We start from the raw sequence: 22,216 nt of genomic DNA on the forward strand, positions 1-22,216 counted from the left end.
ACACACATCTTATAAAGGAGGTAGAAAAGATCAAACAAACTGATAAACTGTGCGGGGTGGGACTGGTGCAGACCCTACAGGTAAACAACCTACCTTCGTAACTCTACATAAGTCATTGTGTTTCTAAATAAATCCTACAATTCAGGGCTCGGGTTTCATTTTCTCTCATCATACTTCTCCGAGCACGTGAAATATCTACAGTAAGTGAGCTGTGTTTAAATCGGGCCCTGTTTCCTCCAAGCAGTTACCATCAATCCAAAATTTCAAAGGTTGATGTAAAGCTCAATAAAGGAAATGCATTGCTCACCAACCTTTCCGAGGCCTGTTGGTTTGAGGTAAAAGCCTGGTTGATCCAAGAGTTCATGACTGACGTTTCTAGACTCGGACATGCAAACACTCTCCCTCTCTCTGAGATACTTACCTGGCATGTTCTCAAAGGACCTCAGAGTTATTCAGATTGTATTTGAAGCATTAATTATGCATCAAATCGTGCACGATTAATGTAAGGGGGGTTGATCTACAGCTTTGGTTACAGCTCAACTTGAACAAATGGAGAATAAACCTGAAGTCCTTTGCGAATGCGGTTCTCTTTTTAGCTACATATCATTGCATTTGAGCTTACAACAAGGCTCCAGGTGAAAGAACCTTTCCAATTTCTGTAAATCTTTCAAATGCAAGTGTTGAACACTAGAGCTGGAGTCAAACAACGAGGCAGCCGGAAGCTGTACGACTGCAGCCAATGAATAATTCACTCTCATCTTGCAGCTGGCTAATATTTGACAGCAAACTCAACAAAGCGACCTTGTCATTTGACTACAGCATGACTTTCACTCAAACAAGATGTGCACTAACATCGCCTTCAACTCTCAACTGAAACACCTCCACCTCTCTCCGAAAATCTCCCAGTGTAAACCACTGCTCAAACTCCTCCAGAGCCACATTAGCAAGCGCTGCTGAGAAGTGGAGGATTTCAGCTTGAGCGAGTCCTGATACTGTCTTGCTCTTGCGCATGTCGAGGACAGACACAGTAAGGACAGAAGGAGACCTACGTGTCTGAGGCGTTTCGGCCGAGATCTCGTTGGTGTACGCGCCGATGCCGTGTTTGCTGCGAGCAGCCAGCTGAAACATGTAGGTAGTGAATGGCTTCAGCTCTTTGAGTAAATAGGTCGTGGTGGGCTCAAAGCTAACACGTTTCTAGAAAAAAACAAAACAAAATGAAAGTTAAAAACCAAAATACAGACTCAGTTCAGACAGCTCTTGAAGACTGACGGCGTTCATACCTCCTCTTTGTCATCTCCTTTCTTATAGAGAAGCTCATATCCGATGATCTGATTGTCCTGGCCTGTCTGAGTTGGGGGGTTCCACGATAGCAAAATGCTTGTCTCGGATTTGGCTTCACCCTTGAAATCGGTTGGTTGAGAGGGCACTACAAAACATCACAAGAGCATAAATGACAAACACTCCAAATGTTTTATTTTGAAAAATGCTCTGATTCCCCGAACCCACCTCCAGTTTTGGCTATGATCTGCAGATCTGATGAGAGCGGTCCGTCCCCTACAGAGGTGAAGGCCAGGACCTTGATGTAGTAAGTCTTATTGGGCGTCAGACCGGGAATGGTGAGAAAATTGGAGGTCCTTACAATCTGTTTCTCCCATTGGTTGACGTGCTGGCTGGGATCGGTGGTGTAGTAAACCCTGTAGCCTGTAATCTGGCCGTTGGCCTCCTCGGGTTCGTCCCAGTGTATGATAGCAGTAGTGGCACTTAGCATGCGCCCTCGGACTTGTCGTGGGGCGGTACTTGGCGCTTGCTCCGCAGTTTTGGCCTCAATGTCTTCGCTGGGAGGCCCGCGTCCAATGTTATTTACGGCGACTACTCTAAATTGGTAGTCAGAGTAAGGACTCAGCCCGCCCACGCTGTATCGAGTGGTAGCAACTCCATCAATCTCTTTAAAAGAGTCCTCAGAGTTTTTGGGCTTGTGCTGGATGATGTAGTACGAAACAGGTTCGGGATTTCCAGAATCCCATGTGAGCGTGATGCTTGTTGCCGTGCGTTCGGTTACCTGGGGAACACCTGGTGGCTTCGGTAAAGCTGGAGCAAAATAAAAAGGGAATTAGTGGATTTCAATTATGTGGAACAAGGAAAATCCACTGTGATTAAGTGCTAGTGATCACTGGAGACCGAATGGTGTGTTTCTATTTTATATTTACTAAAGGTAGTCAGTATTCACTGGGATGCAGGTCTTCGAAGGTCTTCAAGCCCTGAAGTGTGTATAGAAACATAACAATGTACAAATCAAATGTTCATTCACTCATTCATTCATTCATTTTCTTGTCGGCTTAGTCCCTTTATTAATCTGGGGTCACCACAGCGGAATGAACCGCCAACTTATTTAGGAAGTTTTTACGCAGCGGATGCCCTTCCAGCCGCAACCCATCTCTGGGAAACATCCACACACACATTCACACACTCATCCACTACGGACAATTTAGCCTACCCAATTCACCTGTACCGCATGTGTTTGGACTGTGGGGGAAACCCGGAGCACCTGGAGGAAACTCACACGAAGGCAGGGAGAACATGCAAACTCCACACAGAATTGCCAACTGAGCCGAGGATCGAACCAGCGACCTTCTTGCTGTGAGGCGACAGCACCACTGCCTCGCCCAAATCAAATGTATCCTTGCAAATCTTTCAGTGTCCGGATTGCAAAGGCTAATAAAGATGCAAGCTGTAGATAAATACTGCACACAGTTCCGTCGCTGTCAAAGTACATAAACAATTGGCTAAACTGCGGTCTTAGAGACTCAAACAGTTCTTCTACTAAATAATAGAATGCCTTTGATTAGTTTGTGCTCTTGTATTGGTTGGCTCTGCAGTGTCGTTCGGCTTTGTCATTAGCATTCACGGACCATGTGCTCTTCCCCTGGGATACAAGCCGAAGGTTAAAATGTCAGCTTGCCAAAACACAGTAGATGTGTGTTCCAGCACTGCTTGCTGCTAATGTAATACAGCAAAAGAGCTCACAGTCCTGACAGCTCCTCAGCGATAAGAAGAAAACCAAGTTGCCCCAGAGAAAAGCGAGACTCTGCGGTTTGTTTAGTACATGTCTTAAATATTCCACCGGCTGTAATTTATTGCTTTAATTCAGAGCGCATTAGGTGAGGTTGGCGATAGGACAGATAATGTTTAGTCTTTGCGTGCTGTCTCTTGGGGCATATTATGACTAATGTGATTTTGTTATGTCTGCTGGAGACAAAAGGCTTTGTGTGTGTGTGTGTGTGTGTGTGTGAGCAGCTGTGAGTGTGTCAGCCTGTTTGAGCGAACAAGTGTGCCAGCAGTAGGAGCTTGTGGTTTCATCTGCAAAATGTGATAAGACGGATCAAATAACAGAAGTGTGGTGCCGGATGGAATGCTAAGCATCGAGTCGTCTCTTAGATTCTCACCTTTGACCGTAATCTGTGCGACCGCCTCTATAACGCCCAGCGTTGACATGGCGACACACGTGTAATTGGCTGACTGCCGCACGTCAGTGAGTTCCAGCACGTTTCTCCCAATGGGCATGTCATCCTCAGGGGTCAAATCCTCTGACCCCAGCATCCATTTAACATAGGGCATGGGTGACCCGACGGCCACACAGGTGATGTTTACACTGCCACCAGGCATGATTTCATTATCCGTTGGGGGAATGGAGAACCGGGGCGGAACCCGTCTCACTGGAAGAGAACACAAGGACCAGTTACTTCCCACACAGACACAAGCAGATGGTACATTCGGGAGCATTTAACAGACAAATCAAACAAACACTTGGTGGATTACACCCTTTCTCAAATGAGCGAAATATAGCAGGATCCAAACTACTGCACATGTAGAAGACACAAACATTTCGCTTCGCTTCCTTTGGACTGGGACATGGAAACAGACGCCATGCACAGGTGACCCACGCGTTACAGACAGACGGCAGCACACGGGGGAACTGGAGGGCCACAGCATGCAGGAGTTGCGTGTGTTTGTACAACTTCGATGCTGCGTTCTCTTCCAGTTGATGTGAAGAAATGTGCCCAATCACATTGCCACATCACACACAGCGGCGAGCCCCATCACAGGACCGCCGGCAAACTAACAACAAGTAGAGACCAGCTGTGACTGCCTGCGGCTGCCATTCAAAAAGTGGACGCACGTGTCAGCGAAAACAACCTCGAATAAACAAATGGGTGGACGATGTGAGGGGTGAATCTGAAACCCAGTCAAAATGGAAATTAAACAAATGAATAGACGAACAAAAGATAAACCCTCGATGTAAATGGGGCATGGGGGGGGGGCATTCCTGAATCTGTCATGCAAACAAGCACACTGCTCATTCCACAGGGAAACTCTGGGGGATTGGAGAGAGATGAAGAACAAGGAAAGGAGACGAGGAAGAGAAGGGAGGAGTAGAGGAGTCAGTTAACAGGAAATCTACAGCGCTATTAAAAGCAGGAGTCTCTGAGACACAGGGAAAGAGACAGGGAGAGGGGGGAGATAGAGAGACAAGAGGGAGAGAAGACGTGGGAGAGAGAGAAGGGGTACTATTTGCCAGCTCCTCACACAAGGGTTTATGGGACAGCAGAAGGGTGGAAGAAGATTCAAGAGTCCAGAATTACTGAACCAATGTCAGTGTTACTGCTTACATACTGTCAGTCTCAGACAGCAGCGTCTGATGTGTAATGCACACACACTCTGGCAGCTTTACGCAGCTTCTGGGAGTCAGTGTTCAGCGCTTTCTATCAGTCCTGCTACAGTGAGTCCATCTGAGGACAACAAATCACTCGAGTTTGCGATGATCGGAACTGTCTTGCAAGATTCTCGTTTACTTTTGATTGAGACAGAGCATCCAGAATCTTGAGGTACACCGATAGGGTATGTTTCCACACTAGCTTTTTCTTTTTGTTGGTTCACCCTGCTAAAAAAAAGCTTAAACCAGCCTAGGCTTGTTGGCTGGTTTTAGCTGGCTGACCAGCCTGGTTTTAGAGGGGTTTTGGCCACTTCCAGGCTGGTTTCCAGCCTGGTCTCAGCTGGTCAGGCTGGGAAATGACCAGCTAAAACCAGCTTGACCAGCCTGGTTTAAACTGGACATAGCTGGTTTTGGCTGGACTCCCAGTCTGGCTAGGCTGGTCAAGCTGGTTTTAGTTGGTCATCTCCTAGCCTGACCAGCTGAGACCAGGCTGGAAATGGTTGGAAAACAGCCTGGACGTGGCCAAAACCCCTTTAAAACCAGCCTGGTCAACCAGCTAAAACCAGCCAGCGCTGGTTTAAGCTGTTTTTTTCAGTAGGGCAGATGAGGGGAAATGTCTGAAATGTGCTGCTGGAGTGCAACCAAGAACAGGGCCGGGAAACAATGAAGTAGATGACTATAGTAAAGATGAAGACTACATTCTGGGCCACTGATCTGCAGACTGAGACTCCAACCCTAATCAGAGACACAGGAGAAAGCTAATTAAGAGTAACGTAAGGCCTCGTCCACACAGCAAACCATCTCCAAACACCACTCCTCCTATAGCCATGTTGATAAGCAAAATTAAACTTTTTACAAATGAACGTGACTGTAACATGTGACTAGTCAGAATCTTGCAGCCAGGAACACAAAACGGCAGCTTACAGAGCTACATTCATCGCCAATATTACAATAAACCTTGATAATGCGGTATCGAGTAGACTAGGGGTGTCCTAACTCGGTTTTGGAGGGCCGGTGTCCTGCAAAGTTTAGTTTCAACCCCAATCAGACACACCTTGGCTAGCAAATCAAGCTAGGCTTTCTAGAAACATCAGTGCAGGTGTGTTAAGGAAAGTTGAAGCTAAAATCTGCAGGACACCGGCCATCCAGGACTGAGTTTGGACACCCCTGGACTAGACGACCAGCAGAGATGCACTAACAGTTACACGGCTCAGAAATTTTAGATATACATGCATTAGGCATCATCTTGTGTTTGTATAAACTCCGAAGGACTTCATGCACATGCATGTGTGTGTCTTTACAGCGCCACCTATAGGTGTGGGATAAGTATCACACCATTTAAAGCAGCTTTACTGTTTTCATTTGGACGCAGATGTTTATGTGTGAGAATGCAAAACTTTTAGAATCTGCAAAAGACAAAAACACAGTCATTGCCGTGTGGACGCAGCCTAAACTACAGATAGGGGGATTTGATCTGCATCATGGTGAGGGTTCCCTGCTGAAAAGTCCTGCATTACTGCTTACCATAATGCATAGGTCTCAAACTGGATTCCTGGAGGGCCGCAGCTCTGCACAGTTTTGCTCCAACCCTATCGAACACAGCTGGTCCAAATAATCAAGGTGCTCAAATGAATCACGAACACCTTCATTAGCGCGATCAGCTGTGTTTAATCAGAGTTGGAGCAAAACTGTGCAGAGCGGCGGCCCTCCAGGAATTGAGTTTGAGACCTATGCCATAATGATTTCTGGCTACTTCTGGTTACCAGCAGATATATGTTTTACTTCAGAGACCAGCGTGAGTTGCAGCTCATCTCCAGCATGGGAAGTTGGAGTGGTGAGCTACGCCAACATGACTATACTGGTCCACAGTTAAACCAGGACTAGTGTAGTCTTAACAAGCCTGGACCATACTGGTTTATGCAGGATTTTCAGCAGGGTTAAATCCCAGTCTGCGTGCCAGATTTCTTCCGTTTAATAGGGCAGATACTGGTCTTTATATATCATAATAAAAGCATAATAGATTTACGATGAACCCAAACAAACACTTGATAAAGAGTTTCAGACTCCTCAAGAAGTGTGAGAGTTTCAGTGACGCGTGGCTCGCCTCTTGACTGGAGATGTTGCGGTTCTCTAGAGATGAAATCTCTAATTATTGCGAACAGATTTCCAATCCTATTGCAATTAATTTCCAATTGAAACGCTGTTCCAGGAGACATGATGTTTTCCCTTTCATCTGAATACCGTTCCGTTAGTCGAGTCTAGAGAACAACGCTCTACATGCATCAATTGTCCTTTATTAGCAGCTTGTTAGGTGGAAAGGAAAGAAAATATCTGATCTCACAGAGCTGCGGAGCATGTCCCATCACAGTCTGCACCGAGCAAGGTCAGCACACAGCTGAGTGTTACGAGGAGAGCGTGTGCGTGGTGCTGGTCAGAGTAGCGAAGCAGGACCACTGACATGAGGGTGAAGAACGGACAACTTGAGCATGACCAATCCACCATGCAGACCCCCCCCCTCCCCGACATACTGCACACATTCGGACTGACATGCACCACTTTTTGGTCAAGCAGTACAGCGGAGGGCAGGACGTTTGTTCAGACCACAACAAAAGGAAACTGTCCAAAACATAAGGAACCAAAAGCAGAATCGACTCATAGACACGCAAATGCAGCTACAATCATTGCTTTCGCACTCTCGGGAATCGTGACTAGTGTTTGTATCACAGGCTTTCAGTTTGAAGATGGTTAGAAAGAAAAAACACACCAACCTTCTCGCAGCTCTGAGGGATGTAGGGAATTGATGCGGAAACAAAATAAAATGAGGAGAAAAACAAGGGAAAATACAGAGAGAGTAAAACAGGCCACATTCAACCCAGAGAATTGCTGCTAGAGACAGAATGTCTAGGAAAAGAAAAGTGTGCTGCATTTTACAGGCCTTTTAATGCGCTGCCCATTAAAGAAAATGACACAGGTCCAGTTATGAGCTTTACGTGCCATCAGCGGTCCCTGCGGCTCGCGCTGACTTTGGTCTGGAGTTTTGTTCATATTTGACGTGTATATACATGCGTTTTAATGTAAACCACATGACTGGGCCTGTGCATCAATACGCCCGCTCTCCTAAGTACATCAGGCCTTCAAGTTTTATAGGATGGAGCATATTTTGGCAGCTGAAAGTATTACATTTTGTATTAAAGTCAACATGAAATCAAAAGTCTGATTAGTGGTCTTGTTTTGAACGTATTGTGTATTTATATAGCGCATTTATCGTGTATGGCCATGCACCCAAGTCTCTCCACACCACCACCAGTGTGCACACTTAGGTGGTGTGACGGCAGCTACAGAGCACCAGCGCTTCACCACACACCAGCATTTGGGGGAGTGGAGAGACAGTGATAGAGCCAGTTTGGTGGATGGGGATGATTGGGAGGCCATGATTGTAAGGGCCAATTGACGACCCCTACTCTTTTACGAGAAATGCCATGTGATTTTTAATGCCCACAGAGAGTCAGGACCTCGGTTTATCGGAAAAACGGCACCCACTAATGCTGCGTTCACACCAGACGCGGAACGCACGTCAAGTGCGAGTGATTTACATTTTAAGTCAATGCAAACGTGCAAATAGACATCCTGCGGTGCGATACGCATGAATGGCGCGGCGCGAATGACGAGTATTGCGCGGTGCGAATGGCACGAATGGCATGGTGCGAATTGAGCATTTGACATGCTTAATGTGCATTTTGCGCAAATCACTCGAGTTCAAAAATCTGAACTTTAGCGGACATTCTGGCCGCGTTAACCAATCAGGGTCTTGCTCTTGTGGGGGCGTGATTGTGACGTATCGCCTGTTGTCAGTGTCCCAGGGGAAATCCCCCAGCAGACACCCACAAGAAGTTCATCAAACTGGGCTGGGCTCAGTCAGAGGCACCGCTGAAAACCTCCATCAGCCAGGTTCAGTTTCTGGAGGAGTCTATGAGCTTAAAGAGCTGGATGCACCTCTGAAAGGATGTAGTGGACTCAGACACGGCTCTAAACGTATCGACGCTGTTTATCATCCTTCATAAAGCACATAAACACTGTTATTTTCTTCATAAAATCCATGTTAGCCCTTTAGCTATGAAGCTAGAGTCACGGGGCAGACAGAAGCCCTGCCCATCACGCCAATCCGCGTCTGTTCTGAAGTGAATTTGACGCGCGAATAAAGTGAGTAACCTTGTTCACGCAGCTATTTACAAGCGAATAGCGCAATTTATCCGCGCGTTCCGCGTCTGGTGTGAACACAGCTTAACAGTATCGTGTCCCCTTCACTTTAATTGGGGCATTAGGAACCACACAGACCACAGGTTGAGCGCCCCCTGCTGACCACACCACTTCCAACAACAGCCTAGTTTTCCCATGTGGCCTCCCATCAAGGTACTGACCGGGCTCAGCCCTGCTCAGCTTTGAGTAACTGCTCTCGGGCTGCAAGGTGATATGGCTGTGGTGCTTTTAACACTCTTGTTATGCAAAGCAGTTTTCTTTATAAAGCAGACTACTCAATAATGTCTTGTTATATATATATATATATAAAGGGGATACTGATGCAATTTCATGTTGACTTTATATACTTATAAACCTGAAGTGAAGAATGCACACAAAGACAAATCCTCCATCATATGTTAATATCAATAAACATCTCATATTCATACAGAGGAGTGATTCTTCAGTCACACGACCTTCTTCATTCAGTGACATTAAAAGTGGCTGACTCTAATCAAGCTTAAGAACTTAAAATGAATGACTTTTGATGCTTTATAAAAACACAAATACTGCATATGTGGCATAATGTCTCCTTTAATATGATCAGGTCATCTAAATGAAGAATCACACATACACCTTTTACATTATATTAGACTGAAGACTGTAGTGTAAACATTGAAATTCAATTAGAATAAATGAAAATATAGTTTGACGTCTGCAGTGAGAAATAAAGGTGCTAAATAGAGCGCTCAGACATTTGCTGCAGAGAGGTTAAAGTCATTCTATCATTGCTTAAGAGTCAGTAACATAACAAACACAGCAAGCATTAACGTCATTAAAATAGAGAATAAACTCAAAACAGGCAGAAAATCAGGGCTGTAGAAAACCAAAGCGATCCAAACAACAAAGCTGAGGCGCTCTCGGGTGTCATTCAGGTGTGTGTGCGTGCTCTTTTGTTGCTTTTCTTTACCGCCGTGGGCTTTTCCTACCTCTGACATACAGGTTGGCAGGAGCGGAATAACGTGTGCCGTCGTTGTTGGTCGCGACACATTCGTACTTCCCTTGGTCCGACTCCTCGCTTTGTTCGATTTGCAGCGCTCCTGCACAGTGGGAGAAAACACGCAGCAGAGAAGAAGGTAATTACAATAATAATAGAAGCCATTAAACAACCTTCACTCAGTCACACTCGCTAGGCCTATTTCTCAGTATGAATTGCATTATTTGTTCTGTTTGGGTCTCCGTAAGGGTGGACGCAACAGAACGGCTGGGCTATGCTGACGTTTAACCCTCTTCTCCGCAGAGCTTCCTATAGACTTTATGCAAGCTAAGCTCCTGGGAAGCTGGGGGTAGAAATGTTTCCCCCTTAAAATATCTAATGCAGCACTTCATTCTCTAGGCCCGATGCACGATGGGAAAGCAATTTCGGCACTAAAGATGGATTTCACGGTGCATTCGCGATGCATATTATGATTTTGTCAGGAACTGGGTAATTTGGAGGTGCTCGAATTGAAACTATCCGGGAAGCGGGCCTAGAGAAGAGCGAACGGCGAACGCTGCAGTAGACATTTGAGGAGGCACACACAAAGGAAAACAAACTTTGCAGCGTTAATTATCTCGGACATTTTACAACCACATCAATGGAGAGGAAAACATAGAGTACAAGATACATGTTGCAGGGTTTCTAAAGGCACTTAATCGTACGGGTGGTTTCAAAATCGTTACTGTTTAGAAAAAAACAGCCGTGGTAATAATCAATAATGATGATACTGATCGATTATCAATTGAAAGGTCTACAAAAGGTGAAGGGAGGTAGCCCTGCAATATTATTACACATCTCACAGGACTGTTCATCATGGGAATGAGTGGAAACTGCGATACGGCAGCATATGACTCAAATAAAAAAAGGTTTACAGTATACGAAAGCAGCATAAAGGGGAAGGACAGTTAAAAAAAAAGAGAAATTTGGTGTTGAATTCAATTCAAATCGATTAATAAAATGGCCAATCGACAAAAAAAGGGCAGCATTTCCAGGTCAAAAAACAAAAATCAAGTGCTGCTTGAATGGGAAAAAACTGAAGAAGAAAAAATCTGTTGGGAGAATTATCGTTACCAGTACATAAACCTCTAGCACATGCAAATCTTTCCAAAGAACAAGAAATGTGTGTCGGCACAACTTACAACCTTTTGACAACCCTTAGCTGAAAAACAAAATGCAAGTGTATTAGAAAAAGCGCCGACAAGAAAGCAACCAATCACTGCCATAGCTTACGCAAAGCTAAAATGACACCCATAAAAATCCACCAATGGGATCAGCAGTGTGGTGTCACATGACCCAGGGAAAAACGTTTCTTGGAGTGCACTAAACCGCGGCGGACGCCGGCTCCTGACACAAAAAAAAGCAAAAAAAATTTGACACAAAATGGCCACCTCAGAATGGTCTGCCAGACCCACTGTTAGCTTTTCCCCAGCCCTGAAGAATGGAACAAAAATAAAAACGTCAAAAAGGAAAACAGCCTTCAACCCAAGAAAAGCAAGAAGGAAAAATAGGTGGAAGAAGGAAAAAAAGCACCGCAGAAACTTTATCAAAAAAGTAGTTGTTTGGGCTTTTTTAGCTTGTTTTGAGAAGGGTACAGGTAGAGGAAAGCAAATGAAGGACGATTGAAGAGCGATTCAAAAAAAGACAGAAAGATGCTTTTTAATGGGGAAAAATCGTGGCAGAGAGGTCTCCGGCGTGTCTCCGGCATCTGGGCTCATGTGCAAGAACAGCTAAGGGGGGAAAAATGTTTGGCTGTTTTAGTTGGACAAAAAAAGGGACACATGATCTGCTATGGCCAAAAGATAAAAACCAAAACCAAAGAAAAAATCATAAGAATGAAATAGAAGAGGAGGGAGAGAAAAAAAAAAAACACGTAAAGGATATGCTTCTTTGGGCTGCAGTAAGCATATCGACTCTGAAGAGTGTGTGGGGGAAAAATACAAGAGGCTTTCTCGAACTGAAGGAAAACCAAACGAAAGGAAGAAGAAGAAGCGCTTACGCAAAAATGGCGGGAGATGGATGACGGGAACAGAACGGGATGGAGTTGGAGGGCGGGGGGGGGTGGATGGATGGATGCAGACACATGTGGGACAGGAAGAATGAAGTCAGTTGTTCATTCTGTGAACTTGAGTTGAGCACTCTTACCTCTTATTGGCGTACCACCTGGGTGGATTATATGAATGCAAATAAGATTAAGAAAGAAGAGTCGTTAGTACGAGAAGAGAGTCTGGCCGCTTTGGAAGAAGAATCAAATTAGATTTGCTTTGCTTTCTTACAGACTGAATTAGGCTACAACAGGAAAGAGAAACTGAGAAAAGACAGCCATTGGCTCTAGTGGAGAAAAGCACAGGATTGAGCACTCTAGAGAGGTCAGAGAGCAACAGTGGTGAAGCACAGGGGCCGACTGAGACCTGCAGTGGCCCTGATCTACTGGGGGGAGGATTGACTGGGGGGTTTGGTCTTGGAGTGAAACAGTGGACAGTCTTTGAGCTGTGGTTTCAGACACAGATGGAGTGATAGTGTCAGTGTCAGTGACGAATCGTGGCCCTGACCGTGTCTTGTGTGCTTTATTTACTGCTAGTCAACTAGTGTGTGTGTGTGTGTGTGTGTGTGTGTGTGCTCTACTGGCTCATTGACACCGTTAGTAAAATGCATGCCATGCATTTTAACAGTAGTTTGAGTAACATGGAACATTAGTGGGAGGCATGTGTGCTCAGATCTACAAACTTACCAAAGGACTCTGGAGATTTACAAAACAGAGAGAAGAAAGACAGCATAGAAAATATGATTATATTCCTTACGTTTGCTCTGGTTGACACACTTAAATCTGACACTCTATTGCACAGGCTTATCAAAACACGGCTTGGAAAATCAAGAGAGAAATCAGACAACGGAAGAAGAAGAAAACAGGACAAGGGCAGAGCCGAGAGCTCCGGGAAGACAGATCGTACCATCGAGTGCTGGAAAACTGCTCTCAGCGACTCAAGCGGCACGGTTGGGGTACAATGGCGAACTCAAACAGGGGATGTGGAAGCGTTACGCCGGAGACCGCAGGCGGAGGGAAGCAGCGTTTACTGCGGCTCCCGACTCAAGAATCACCAACATGTTCAGCCCTTTGGTCAATTGGATGCGCAAACACACAACGAGGGTCTCCCACACACACACACACACACACATTCACACTCACACACAGGTACGGACATCTCCTGGATTTTTGGGCGTTTGGTTTTGGAGGCTGCTTCTGCTGCTGCTGGTACGTGTGCGTCATGACATGAAAGCAACAAACAAAACAACCTTGATGATTCTTTTGAGAGCCCTGAATGAAGCCAGATCGTACTAATTGCGCTTTTTGAGGAAGAAAAAATAAGGACATGGAGAACGAGAGTTATTTATTATGCATGGTTCGGCTGCTTTTAGCGACTAAGTGTTAAAATGGAAAGAGAAAACAAAGCCCAATTTAAGCCGGCCAAAAATGCAGTCATAGCAGTGAATCATGGGTAATAAATTAAACAGACAGGAACACAAGACACGTCACACAGAAAAAAAGGGGACGCAGAAGACGAAGCCGTTTCCTACAGAATCAACCCCCACCCACCCCACCCCACACACACAAATCCAAAAACAAGCCTCCAATTGAAGGAACAAAAGGTAAAGGAAGCGTCTCTGGTCTGGCGATACGGAGCCAAGCGTTCAGAGGTGCGTTACCTGATCGGAGCTGCTTGATGCGGCCGTTGTTACTGGTGTTGACTGGGAGGAAGTCTTTGAACCAGGAGATGTCAGGATCAGGGTTCCCACTAGCAGCACAGAGCATGGTGGCGGTACGGGTGCGCTCCACCACCTTCAGCTGAGGGCCCATGTCTATGGTGGGGAAACCTGCGGGCAGCTGATCCTCTGAAACACAGCCACAGTGCCACTGTTACACTCACTTCATCAGGGAACATGAGCCTTGTCAAGTAAGGTTTAACCCACACTTAAAATTATTTCTATGTTTTTAACTCGTGCAAACACACACACACATTTTGAGTGAGACACACACACACTGTGAGCCGGTTCATGATGAAATGACCAATATAAACACTGTTCTGAAATACAAATAATAGTGGAGAGCCATGTGTAGAGTGTATAGTGTAGAGCAGGGGTGCCCAAACTCGGTCCTGGATGGCCGGTGTCCTGCAGAGTTCAGCTCCAACTCCAATTAGACACACTTGAACCAGCTAATCAAGCTCGTACTAGTCATACTAGAAACCTCCAGGCAGGTGTGTTGAAGCAATTTGGAGCTAACTCAGCAAAGCACCAGCCCTCCTGGACCAAGTTTGGGCATCCCTCGTCATGACCTTCAATTAAAATACTGCTGTAGTTTTTTTTTATTACAGTTTTATATACAGTCCTTGTGTATTGAAGATGGAAAAAGTGCAGTTCATCCTCTCCCCACACCTTCAATTCCTTCCCAGACAGGCAATCAAACTCTCAACATTTGGTTTCCAAGTTCAACTCATTGACCATTAGAAAACAACTGCCCTGAAACCACACAGAGAGACACACCTGCTCCTGGAGGACCTCTGTTCTGAAGTTTAGCTCCACTACAGACAACTTATAAAGATCTTTAAATTTGCAAGATCCAGATATGTACCTCAGAGACACTCTAGAAGCAGGACTGGATAAGTCAGGGGCGTCCGAACTCGGTCCTGGAGCGCCAGTGCCCTGCAGACTTTAGCTCCAACTTGCCTTAACACACCTGCACGGATGTTTCTAGAAAGGCTAGCTTGATTAGCTAGCCCAGGTGGGTCTGATTGGAATTGGAATTACACCTTTCAGGACACCGGCCCTCCAGGACTAAGTTTGGACATGCCTGGGATAAGTAGTCTCATTTAAACCTGAACATTCACAATGGTAAACCCAGATTGTCCTGTTATTGTTGGGACCGGGAATCAAAGCTGCAACCTTTGGGTTACAAGTCTAACTGACTGACCATTATACCACAACTGCCCTAAAGACACACAAAGAAGCAAACCTGCTCCTGGAGGACATCTGTCCTGAAGTCCAGTCCAAACGAAACACACCACAGAAAACTGATCCAGTTCTTCAAATCCACCAGGTGCTTAAAGACGCTCCAGAAGCAGATTGGCTGATCTAGATCAGGACTGCAAGGTTTAGCCCCAACCCCAATTAGACACAACTGAACCGACTGATCAAGCTCTATAAAGTATAGAGTATAATGTTGTAGAGTATAGCGCAAACTCAGTCCTGGATGGCCGGTGTCCTGCAGAGTTTGGCTCCAACTCCAATTAGACACACTTGAACCAGCTAATCAAGCTCGTACTACTCATACTAGAAACCTCCAGGCAGGTGTGTTGAAGCAAGTTGGAGCAAAACTCAATAACACCGGCCCTCCAGGACCAAGTTTGGGCACCCATGATCAAGATGTCTCTTTTTTTTTGCCAGAACAATTGAAATACTGTTGTCTTTAATGATTTTAAATGCCGTCCTTGTACAACCTGTTACAACATTTACAAATGAAACCTTCCTTGGTTCCTGGGTTGTCTATGAAACCCTGTCGAGTGACTTTTCTATGGGTAGGACTTTGAAAATATAAACAAGGTGAGGCTTCTGCTCCTGAGAGCTCCTCTTGTGTTCTCCCACACATTAAACATATGATTATAATGTCGAGGGAAATGAACAAAGAGCCATTCTGCACTGTCATATCAATGTGTGTTGCAGACAATTTATACAGTAGACCAGGGGTCACCAATCCTGGTCCTGGAGGGCCGGTGTCCCTGCAGGGTTTAGCTCCATCTTAGCTCAACACACTTGCCTGGATGTATCAAGTATACCTAGTAATACCTTGATTAGCCTGTTCAGGTGTGTTTGATTAGGGTTGGAGCTAAAATCTGCAGGACACCGGACCTCCAGGACCACTGTAGTAGACAAACTATACCAGCAATATCCAAACTTGGTCCTAGAGGGCTGGTGTCTTGCTGAGTTAGCTCCAACTAGCTTCAACACACCTGCCAGGAAGTTTCTAGGATATTTAGTAAGAGCTTGATTAGCTGGGTCAGGTGTGGTTAGTTTGATTAGGGTTGGAGCTAAACTCTCCAGGACACCGGCCCTCCAGGACCGAGTTTGGATACCCCTTAAACCACATGTGTCAAACTCAGTTCCTGGAGGGCCGCAGCTCTGCACAGTTTAGTTCCAACCCTAATTAAACACCTGATCAAACTAATTGAGTCCTTCAGGCTTGTTTGAAACCTACAGGTAAGTGTGTTGGAGCAGGGTTGGAACTAAACTGTGCAGGGCTTCGGCCCTCCAGGAATTGAGTTTGACACCCCTGCCTTAAACTACATATACACACATATAAACAAAGTTTCCTTTGAATTAATCAATTATTCTTACATTAACACTTGTATAAATAAATAATATTAAAGAATTACATAAAAAAAAGAATACAGTTATATGGTTGTTAAATGTGACGCATTTTAAACCGCATTATTTCTGCATTACCTATAATAAGTGATTTGATAATAATTGACCAAAGTTGGTAATCCCTCAACACCAACAATAAAATAAAACAATGCAAATGTATTAAATTGTCAAGTAGCTGATAAATGAGGCCTCGTTTAAATACTCAACACTCCGCCCAGACAATAATGATCTATTTCAGACCATAATACATTCACATTCATATAATACACACATATTCAGCCTGCGATGGCCAGCATGCATTTGTAAAGTGAAAAAGCGAAGGTTAAACACCTCCTGTGTGTGTGTTTGCTTGCATGTGTGTGTGTGTGAACCTACAGCAAACACAAGCAATCTAAAGCAAACAAGAGCTCAAGAAGCCTCCAGGGAACATTACCAACACACACACTCGCTCAAACACACTGATTACCACTGAACTGACCAAACATCCCTCGGGATTCGCTTTCTACGAGCTGCAAACACCTCCGATCAAGTACACAAAATCACACAGACGCGAAAATCCATCAGGCTCGGCTTTCCTCCAGACTTTAGGACAATTGGTGTCAGATTTGGTTAGAAATGCAATGATCTACTGCAGATTTACATCAGAGAGCGTCGCCGTTCAGCTCCCGCTCGCATGTTGACAGTTCTAGAGACGTTTTCTCTTGTTTCCAGAAAACAGTGAAGGATCTGAACGAGCGTGTGATAGACAACAGAATAATATCCCTGTCTAAATAGTGACTAAAGCGTGATTATGACACTCACAGGGAGGCTTGGGCTGTAATGGAGGATTTCCCGCAGCTCATAAAGAGCCTCAAACGCTCCTCATTGTCTGGGAAATCATTATAATGCTCTTTCAGAGAGCGCTGCGATTCAGCAAAGATTTGAAGATGTCCTTAATTTATGCCAAGCGAGTGCCAAGGTCTGCTATTCCAAATTCATACTTCTCAAGGTTTAATTCATAATTTACCAGCTCAGTAAATGGAAATGATCTCAGTACAAGAGGGCGCCGTAAAAAGTAATGTCACCATGAAAAGAGTTCATTCTCTTCAGGCGGAACCGCGATGGCTTTGTTGTTTTTGTGTGGGAAACACGACCTGGATGTGTTCTTGGCATCATCCGTCTGAAATAAACCACAGATGATCCGTCATGCCCAGAACCGGCCATTTAAAACATTTCCAGTAATCGTCCCTTGGGCATTAGCACAAATTTTCATATCTTTCTGCAAACATTCGACTCCAAATCCTCTGGTGACCTTCACAGGCTGCGAGCTACATAACGCGGCTAATTTTAGCTCTTCTGTGGCGTGTAGGCTTCGTCTGTGCGGAGCTACAGTTACGTGTCGGTCTGTTTTACTAAACGCGCAGGTATAAAATTACCACAAAAGCTACAGAAAGCTGCTGAGGGATCACTGGGAAGTCTAATCTACACTTGTGTGTGAGTCTAGCGCTGTGTCGCCGCAGCCGATAGACGCATTAATCTGCTGTGAGGAGTTTAGCAGAAGCAGAGTCTGCTTCAGAGCTGATATACTGCGAGCCCAGCTGAAGAAATAACTGAACAGAGTCAGGAGGGAGAGAGAAACTCACTTCTTTCTGGGAGTTTGAAACACGCTGCCAAAGTCAATACAATCCAGAAGAGTTCACTCTGTCTGCTGAACACCACCAAACTACTGTGGCTTTCAGCTTCATTCATGTGACTCGTTTCCATCAAATATTGCCAATTAAACATATGCACAAAACTGTAATATTGCATAGCATGTTTGCAAATCCATCCAATGAGAAACAACAGAGTACAAAATGATCACTTCCTGATAAGCTTGCACAAATATCAGACAGAGAAATGTAGTTTAGTGCGTTGAGAGAAGCCACTGTGGTCTTCTTCTATAATACAACCTCAAATTAGAAAAGGTTGTGACAGTATGGAAAACGCAAGTTAAAAAAAGCCTAAGTTGAAAAACCTTGATCTCCGATCCTCCAGGGGGCGCTGCATCAAGAATCCTCATTCATCTATAAGCCATATCACCACATGGGCTCAGGACTACTGCAGTAAACCCTAGTCAAGTACCGCAATACAGAGTTACATCCACAAACACCAGTGAAAACTGTACTTTGCCACAAGGATGCCCTATGTTAACAGTGTCTATAATCGACGTCGACTTCCCTGGGCTTGGAGGCATCTAGGATGGACCATCACACAGTGGAAATGTGTACTCTTCTCAAATGAATCAGTATTTCAGGTATTTTTTTTGGGAAAAAATGGATGCAGTGTGTTCTGGACTAAAAGGAAGCCCTATGTTAACAGTGTCCAAAAACGCCATCGACTTAACTGGGCTCGGAGGCATCTGGGATTGACCATCACACAGTGGAAACGTCTACTCTGGTCAGATGAATCAGTATTTATGGTATTTATTTAGGAGAAATGGAGGCAGTGTGCTCCAAACCAAAAGGAAGCCCTATGTTAACAGTGTCCAGAAACACCATCGATTTCCCTGGGCTTGAATGCATCTAGGATGAACCATCACACAGTGTAAACATGTACTGTGCTCAGGTGAATCAGTGTTACAGGTATCTCTTGGGACAAATGGATGCAGTGTGCTCCGGACTAAAAGGAAGCCCTATGTTAACAGTGTCCAGAATTGCCATCAACTTCCCTGGGCTCGGAAACATCTGGGATTGACCATCACACAGTGGAAACGTCTACTCTGCTCTGTTGAATCAATGTTACAGTTATCTTTTGGAACAAATGGATGCAGTGTGCTCCGGACTAAAAGGAAGCCCTATGTTAACAGTGTCCAGAATTGCCATCGATTTCCCTGGGCTCGGAGGCATCTAGGATGGACCATCACACAGTGGAAACATGTACTGTGCTCTGATGAATCAATGTTACAGTTATCTTTTGGAACAAATGGATGCAGTGTGCTCCGGACTAAAAGGAAGCCCTATGTTAACAGTGTCCAGAATTGCCATCAACTTCCCTGGGCTCGGAGGCATCTGGGATTGACCATCACTCAGTGGAAACGTCTACTCTGCTCTGTTGAATCAGTATTTCAGGTATTTTTTGGGAGAAATGGAGGCAGTGTGCTCCAAACCAAAAGGAAGCCCTATGTTAACAGTGTCCAGAAACGCCATTAACTTCTCTGGGCTTGAAGGCATCTAGGATGAACCATCACACAGAGTAAACATGTACTGTGCTCAGGTGAATCAATGTTACAGTTGTCTTTTGGAACAAATGGATGCAGTGTGCTCCGGACTAAAAGGAAGCCCTATGTTAACAGTGTCCAGAATTGCCATCGACTTCCCTGGGCTCGGAGGCATCTAGGATGGACCATCACACAGTGGAAACATGTACTGTGCTCTGATGAATCAGTATTTCAGGTATTTTTTGGGAGAAACGGATGCAGTGTGCTCCGCACCAAAAGGAAGCCCTAGGTTAACAGTGTCCAGAAGTGCTGTATATATACACCATTTCTGCTTGTATCTTGACCTCTCTTTCAGATATTTCCTTTTCAAGCTTACCTTCGCAATTAGCTTTTTCAGCTCAGTTAAGTGTGGAGCAGTGGCTCAGTGGTTAACACTGTCGCCTCACAGCAAGAAGGTCACTGGTTCGAGTTCGAGGATCATTGGGTGTTTCTGTGTGGAGTTTGCATGTTCTCCCCGTGTTGGCGTGGGTTTCCTTTAGGTTTCCCACACAGTCCAAACACATGCGCTATAGGGGGATTGATGAACTAAACTGGCCATAGTGTATGAGTCTGTGTGTATGAATGAGTGCGTTTGGGTGTTTCCCAGTAGTGGGTTGCAGCTGGATTGGCATTCGCTGTGTAAAACATATGCTGGAATAGTTGGCTGCTGGATCCTCTGTGGTGAATAGAGACTAAGCCGAAGGAAAATGAATGAGTGAGTTCTGCTAGCGGCGTAGCTCCTTCACGACCCGCCGCTCGTGTTTCCTGTGCTGTACACTGAATGGTGTGAGTGCTGAAGTACAGTACTCTGCTTCATCTTTCCCCTGTCAATCCAGAAACAGGCAAATTCACACTCAATCACATTAAACTCTGCTAATTTATTTGCAAGGTTTATGGAGAGGCCGAGCAATAACGCAGGAGACACTTATCCAGAGCTCAGCACAACGCTAATTGCGTATTGGCTGTGTGTGTGTGTGTGTGTGTGTGTAAGTCTTTAAAGCAATGCCAAGGTCGACGTGTGAATCAAGCTCTTTAAAACGAGCCAAATTTCACCTGCCATAAAGCCAAGTGCCTGCAGTCAGCCTTTGAGGAACAGCGGCAATGCCGCTAATAATTATTGAACGTGACAATCCATGCAGCTCCAGAATCAATGGCGTTCAGGCTGTGTGTATTGTTGGAAATCAAAATATGCCCGTGAGACTATACGTCAGCTCTCCAGAGAGGAATCGATCTCTGAACTCACAACCGACCCTCCGCGTCTCCTTCCACAGAACTTACACTTCAGCCAAATACATTTGTCCTCGTTCTGCTCCGGGAGCTGTTCTCTTTCTTCTCCGGGACATTTCCTATTCATATTCCTCGAGCCCGCAGCAGAAGACGTTTCTGAGGCTCCATAATTAAATATGGATTTCTGGAGTCGGCCGTTGTTTTAGCAGCGTACAGTACGGTTGCTTTCTGTAAAAGCAGAGGCCTGAACCCCGCTGTTTTCTGATGTGAGACGGATTAGATTCGTTAGATAAACGATGATCTAATAGGAAATTAATGTAGCGTGGAAATGAACTCTCAGATGTCGGTATCCCTCTATATGTGCCGGTTTTCCTGGACTGTATCTAGATATTAAACTCATTAATACTGTCGTCATTTGAGCATCGTTTACAGGACGGTTTCTGTTCGCTAAAGCTGCTTTAATAAAGGAAATCCAGTTAACAACAGAGTCTTATACTGGACACCATCACACACACACACACACACACACACACACATACACACAAACAAGTGCAGACACACACACACACTCATGAACATAAAGCCGCAAAGACATTTGAACACACACACATACTTAATTGCACACAGGCGCGCACACACACACACACTCCAGTGCATAAACACACACTCAAGTGCGCGCACACACACACACACACACACACACACACACACACACACATACATGAACATGCAAAGACATTTTTGCAAACACTAAAATAAACACACACACACACACATAATTAATTGCACACACACACACACACACACACACACACACACACACACGTACATGCAAAGACATTTTTACACACACTAAAATGAACACACGCACAAACATATAATTAATTGCACACGCACACACGCACAGACATGCACACACAAACACACACACACACACACTCAAGTGCATAAACACAAACACACACACACACACACACACACACACACACACACACACACAGGTGCTTTAAAACACACACACAAGTGCAAACATACACAAAAACACACAAGTGCATAAACACATACACACAAGTGCAAACACACACACACACACACACACACAAACAACTGCAAACACACACATGTACAAGAACACCACACATTAAAGTGAACACACACACATAATTATTTGCACACACACACACCTACACACAAACACCTGCGTACACCCATCCACACACACACATGAGCGCTGGCTCTTTGATTAACGGCAATAAAAGCGCCGTCAGATGCACGTCCTCAAGATTACAGTGAGCAAATAAGCACACACACTTACATGAACACACAGATAGATTTTTTTACGCACACACACACACACATACACACACTCAAG

At 45.0% G+C, this 22,216-nt stretch overlaps 1 protein-coding gene across 50 annotated transcripts in view; it reads right to left on the reverse strand.

Annotated features, from left to right (window-relative positions):
* The window catches only part of LOC100330629 (receptor-type tyrosine-protein phosphatase delta), a 334,931-nt gene that overhangs the window by 65,519 nt on the left and 247,196 nt on the right, over nucleotides 1-22,216 (reverse strand). For 24 of the 50 annotated variants that reach the window (XM_073907732.1, XM_073907781.1, XM_073907773.1 and 21 more), the window contains 9 exons: nucleotides 13,689-13,874; nucleotides 12,715-12,723; nucleotides 12,129-12,146; nucleotides 9,937-10,047; nucleotides 7,480-7,491; nucleotides 3,444-3,713; nucleotides 1,507-2,088; nucleotides 1,281-1,426; nucleotides 1,050-1,194 (listed from right to left, as the gene is read on the reverse strand). In XM_073907732.1, coding sequence (XP_073763833.1) covers nucleotides 1,050-1,194; nucleotides 1,281-1,426; nucleotides 1,507-2,088; nucleotides 3,444-3,713; nucleotides 7,480-7,491; nucleotides 9,937-10,047; nucleotides 12,129-12,146; nucleotides 12,715-12,723; nucleotides 13,689-13,874 — 1,479 coding nt within the window. The remainder of the gene's footprint in view (nucleotides 1-1,049; nucleotides 1,195-1,280; nucleotides 1,427-1,506; nucleotides 2,089-3,443; nucleotides 3,714-7,479; nucleotides 7,492-9,936; nucleotides 10,048-12,128; nucleotides 12,147-12,714; nucleotides 12,724-13,688; nucleotides 13,875-22,216) is intronic. The other 26 variants (XM_073907748.1, XM_073907784.1, XM_073907770.1 and 23 more) reach the window with 4 other exon arrangements.

This window comes from Danio rerio, chromosome 7, assembly GCF_049306965.1.
Source record: "Danio rerio strain Tuebingen ecotype United States chromosome 7, GRCz12tu, whole genome shotgun sequence".
NCBI classification, from domain to species: Eukaryota; Metazoa; Chordata; class Actinopteri; order Cypriniformes; family Danionidae; genus Danio; species Danio rerio.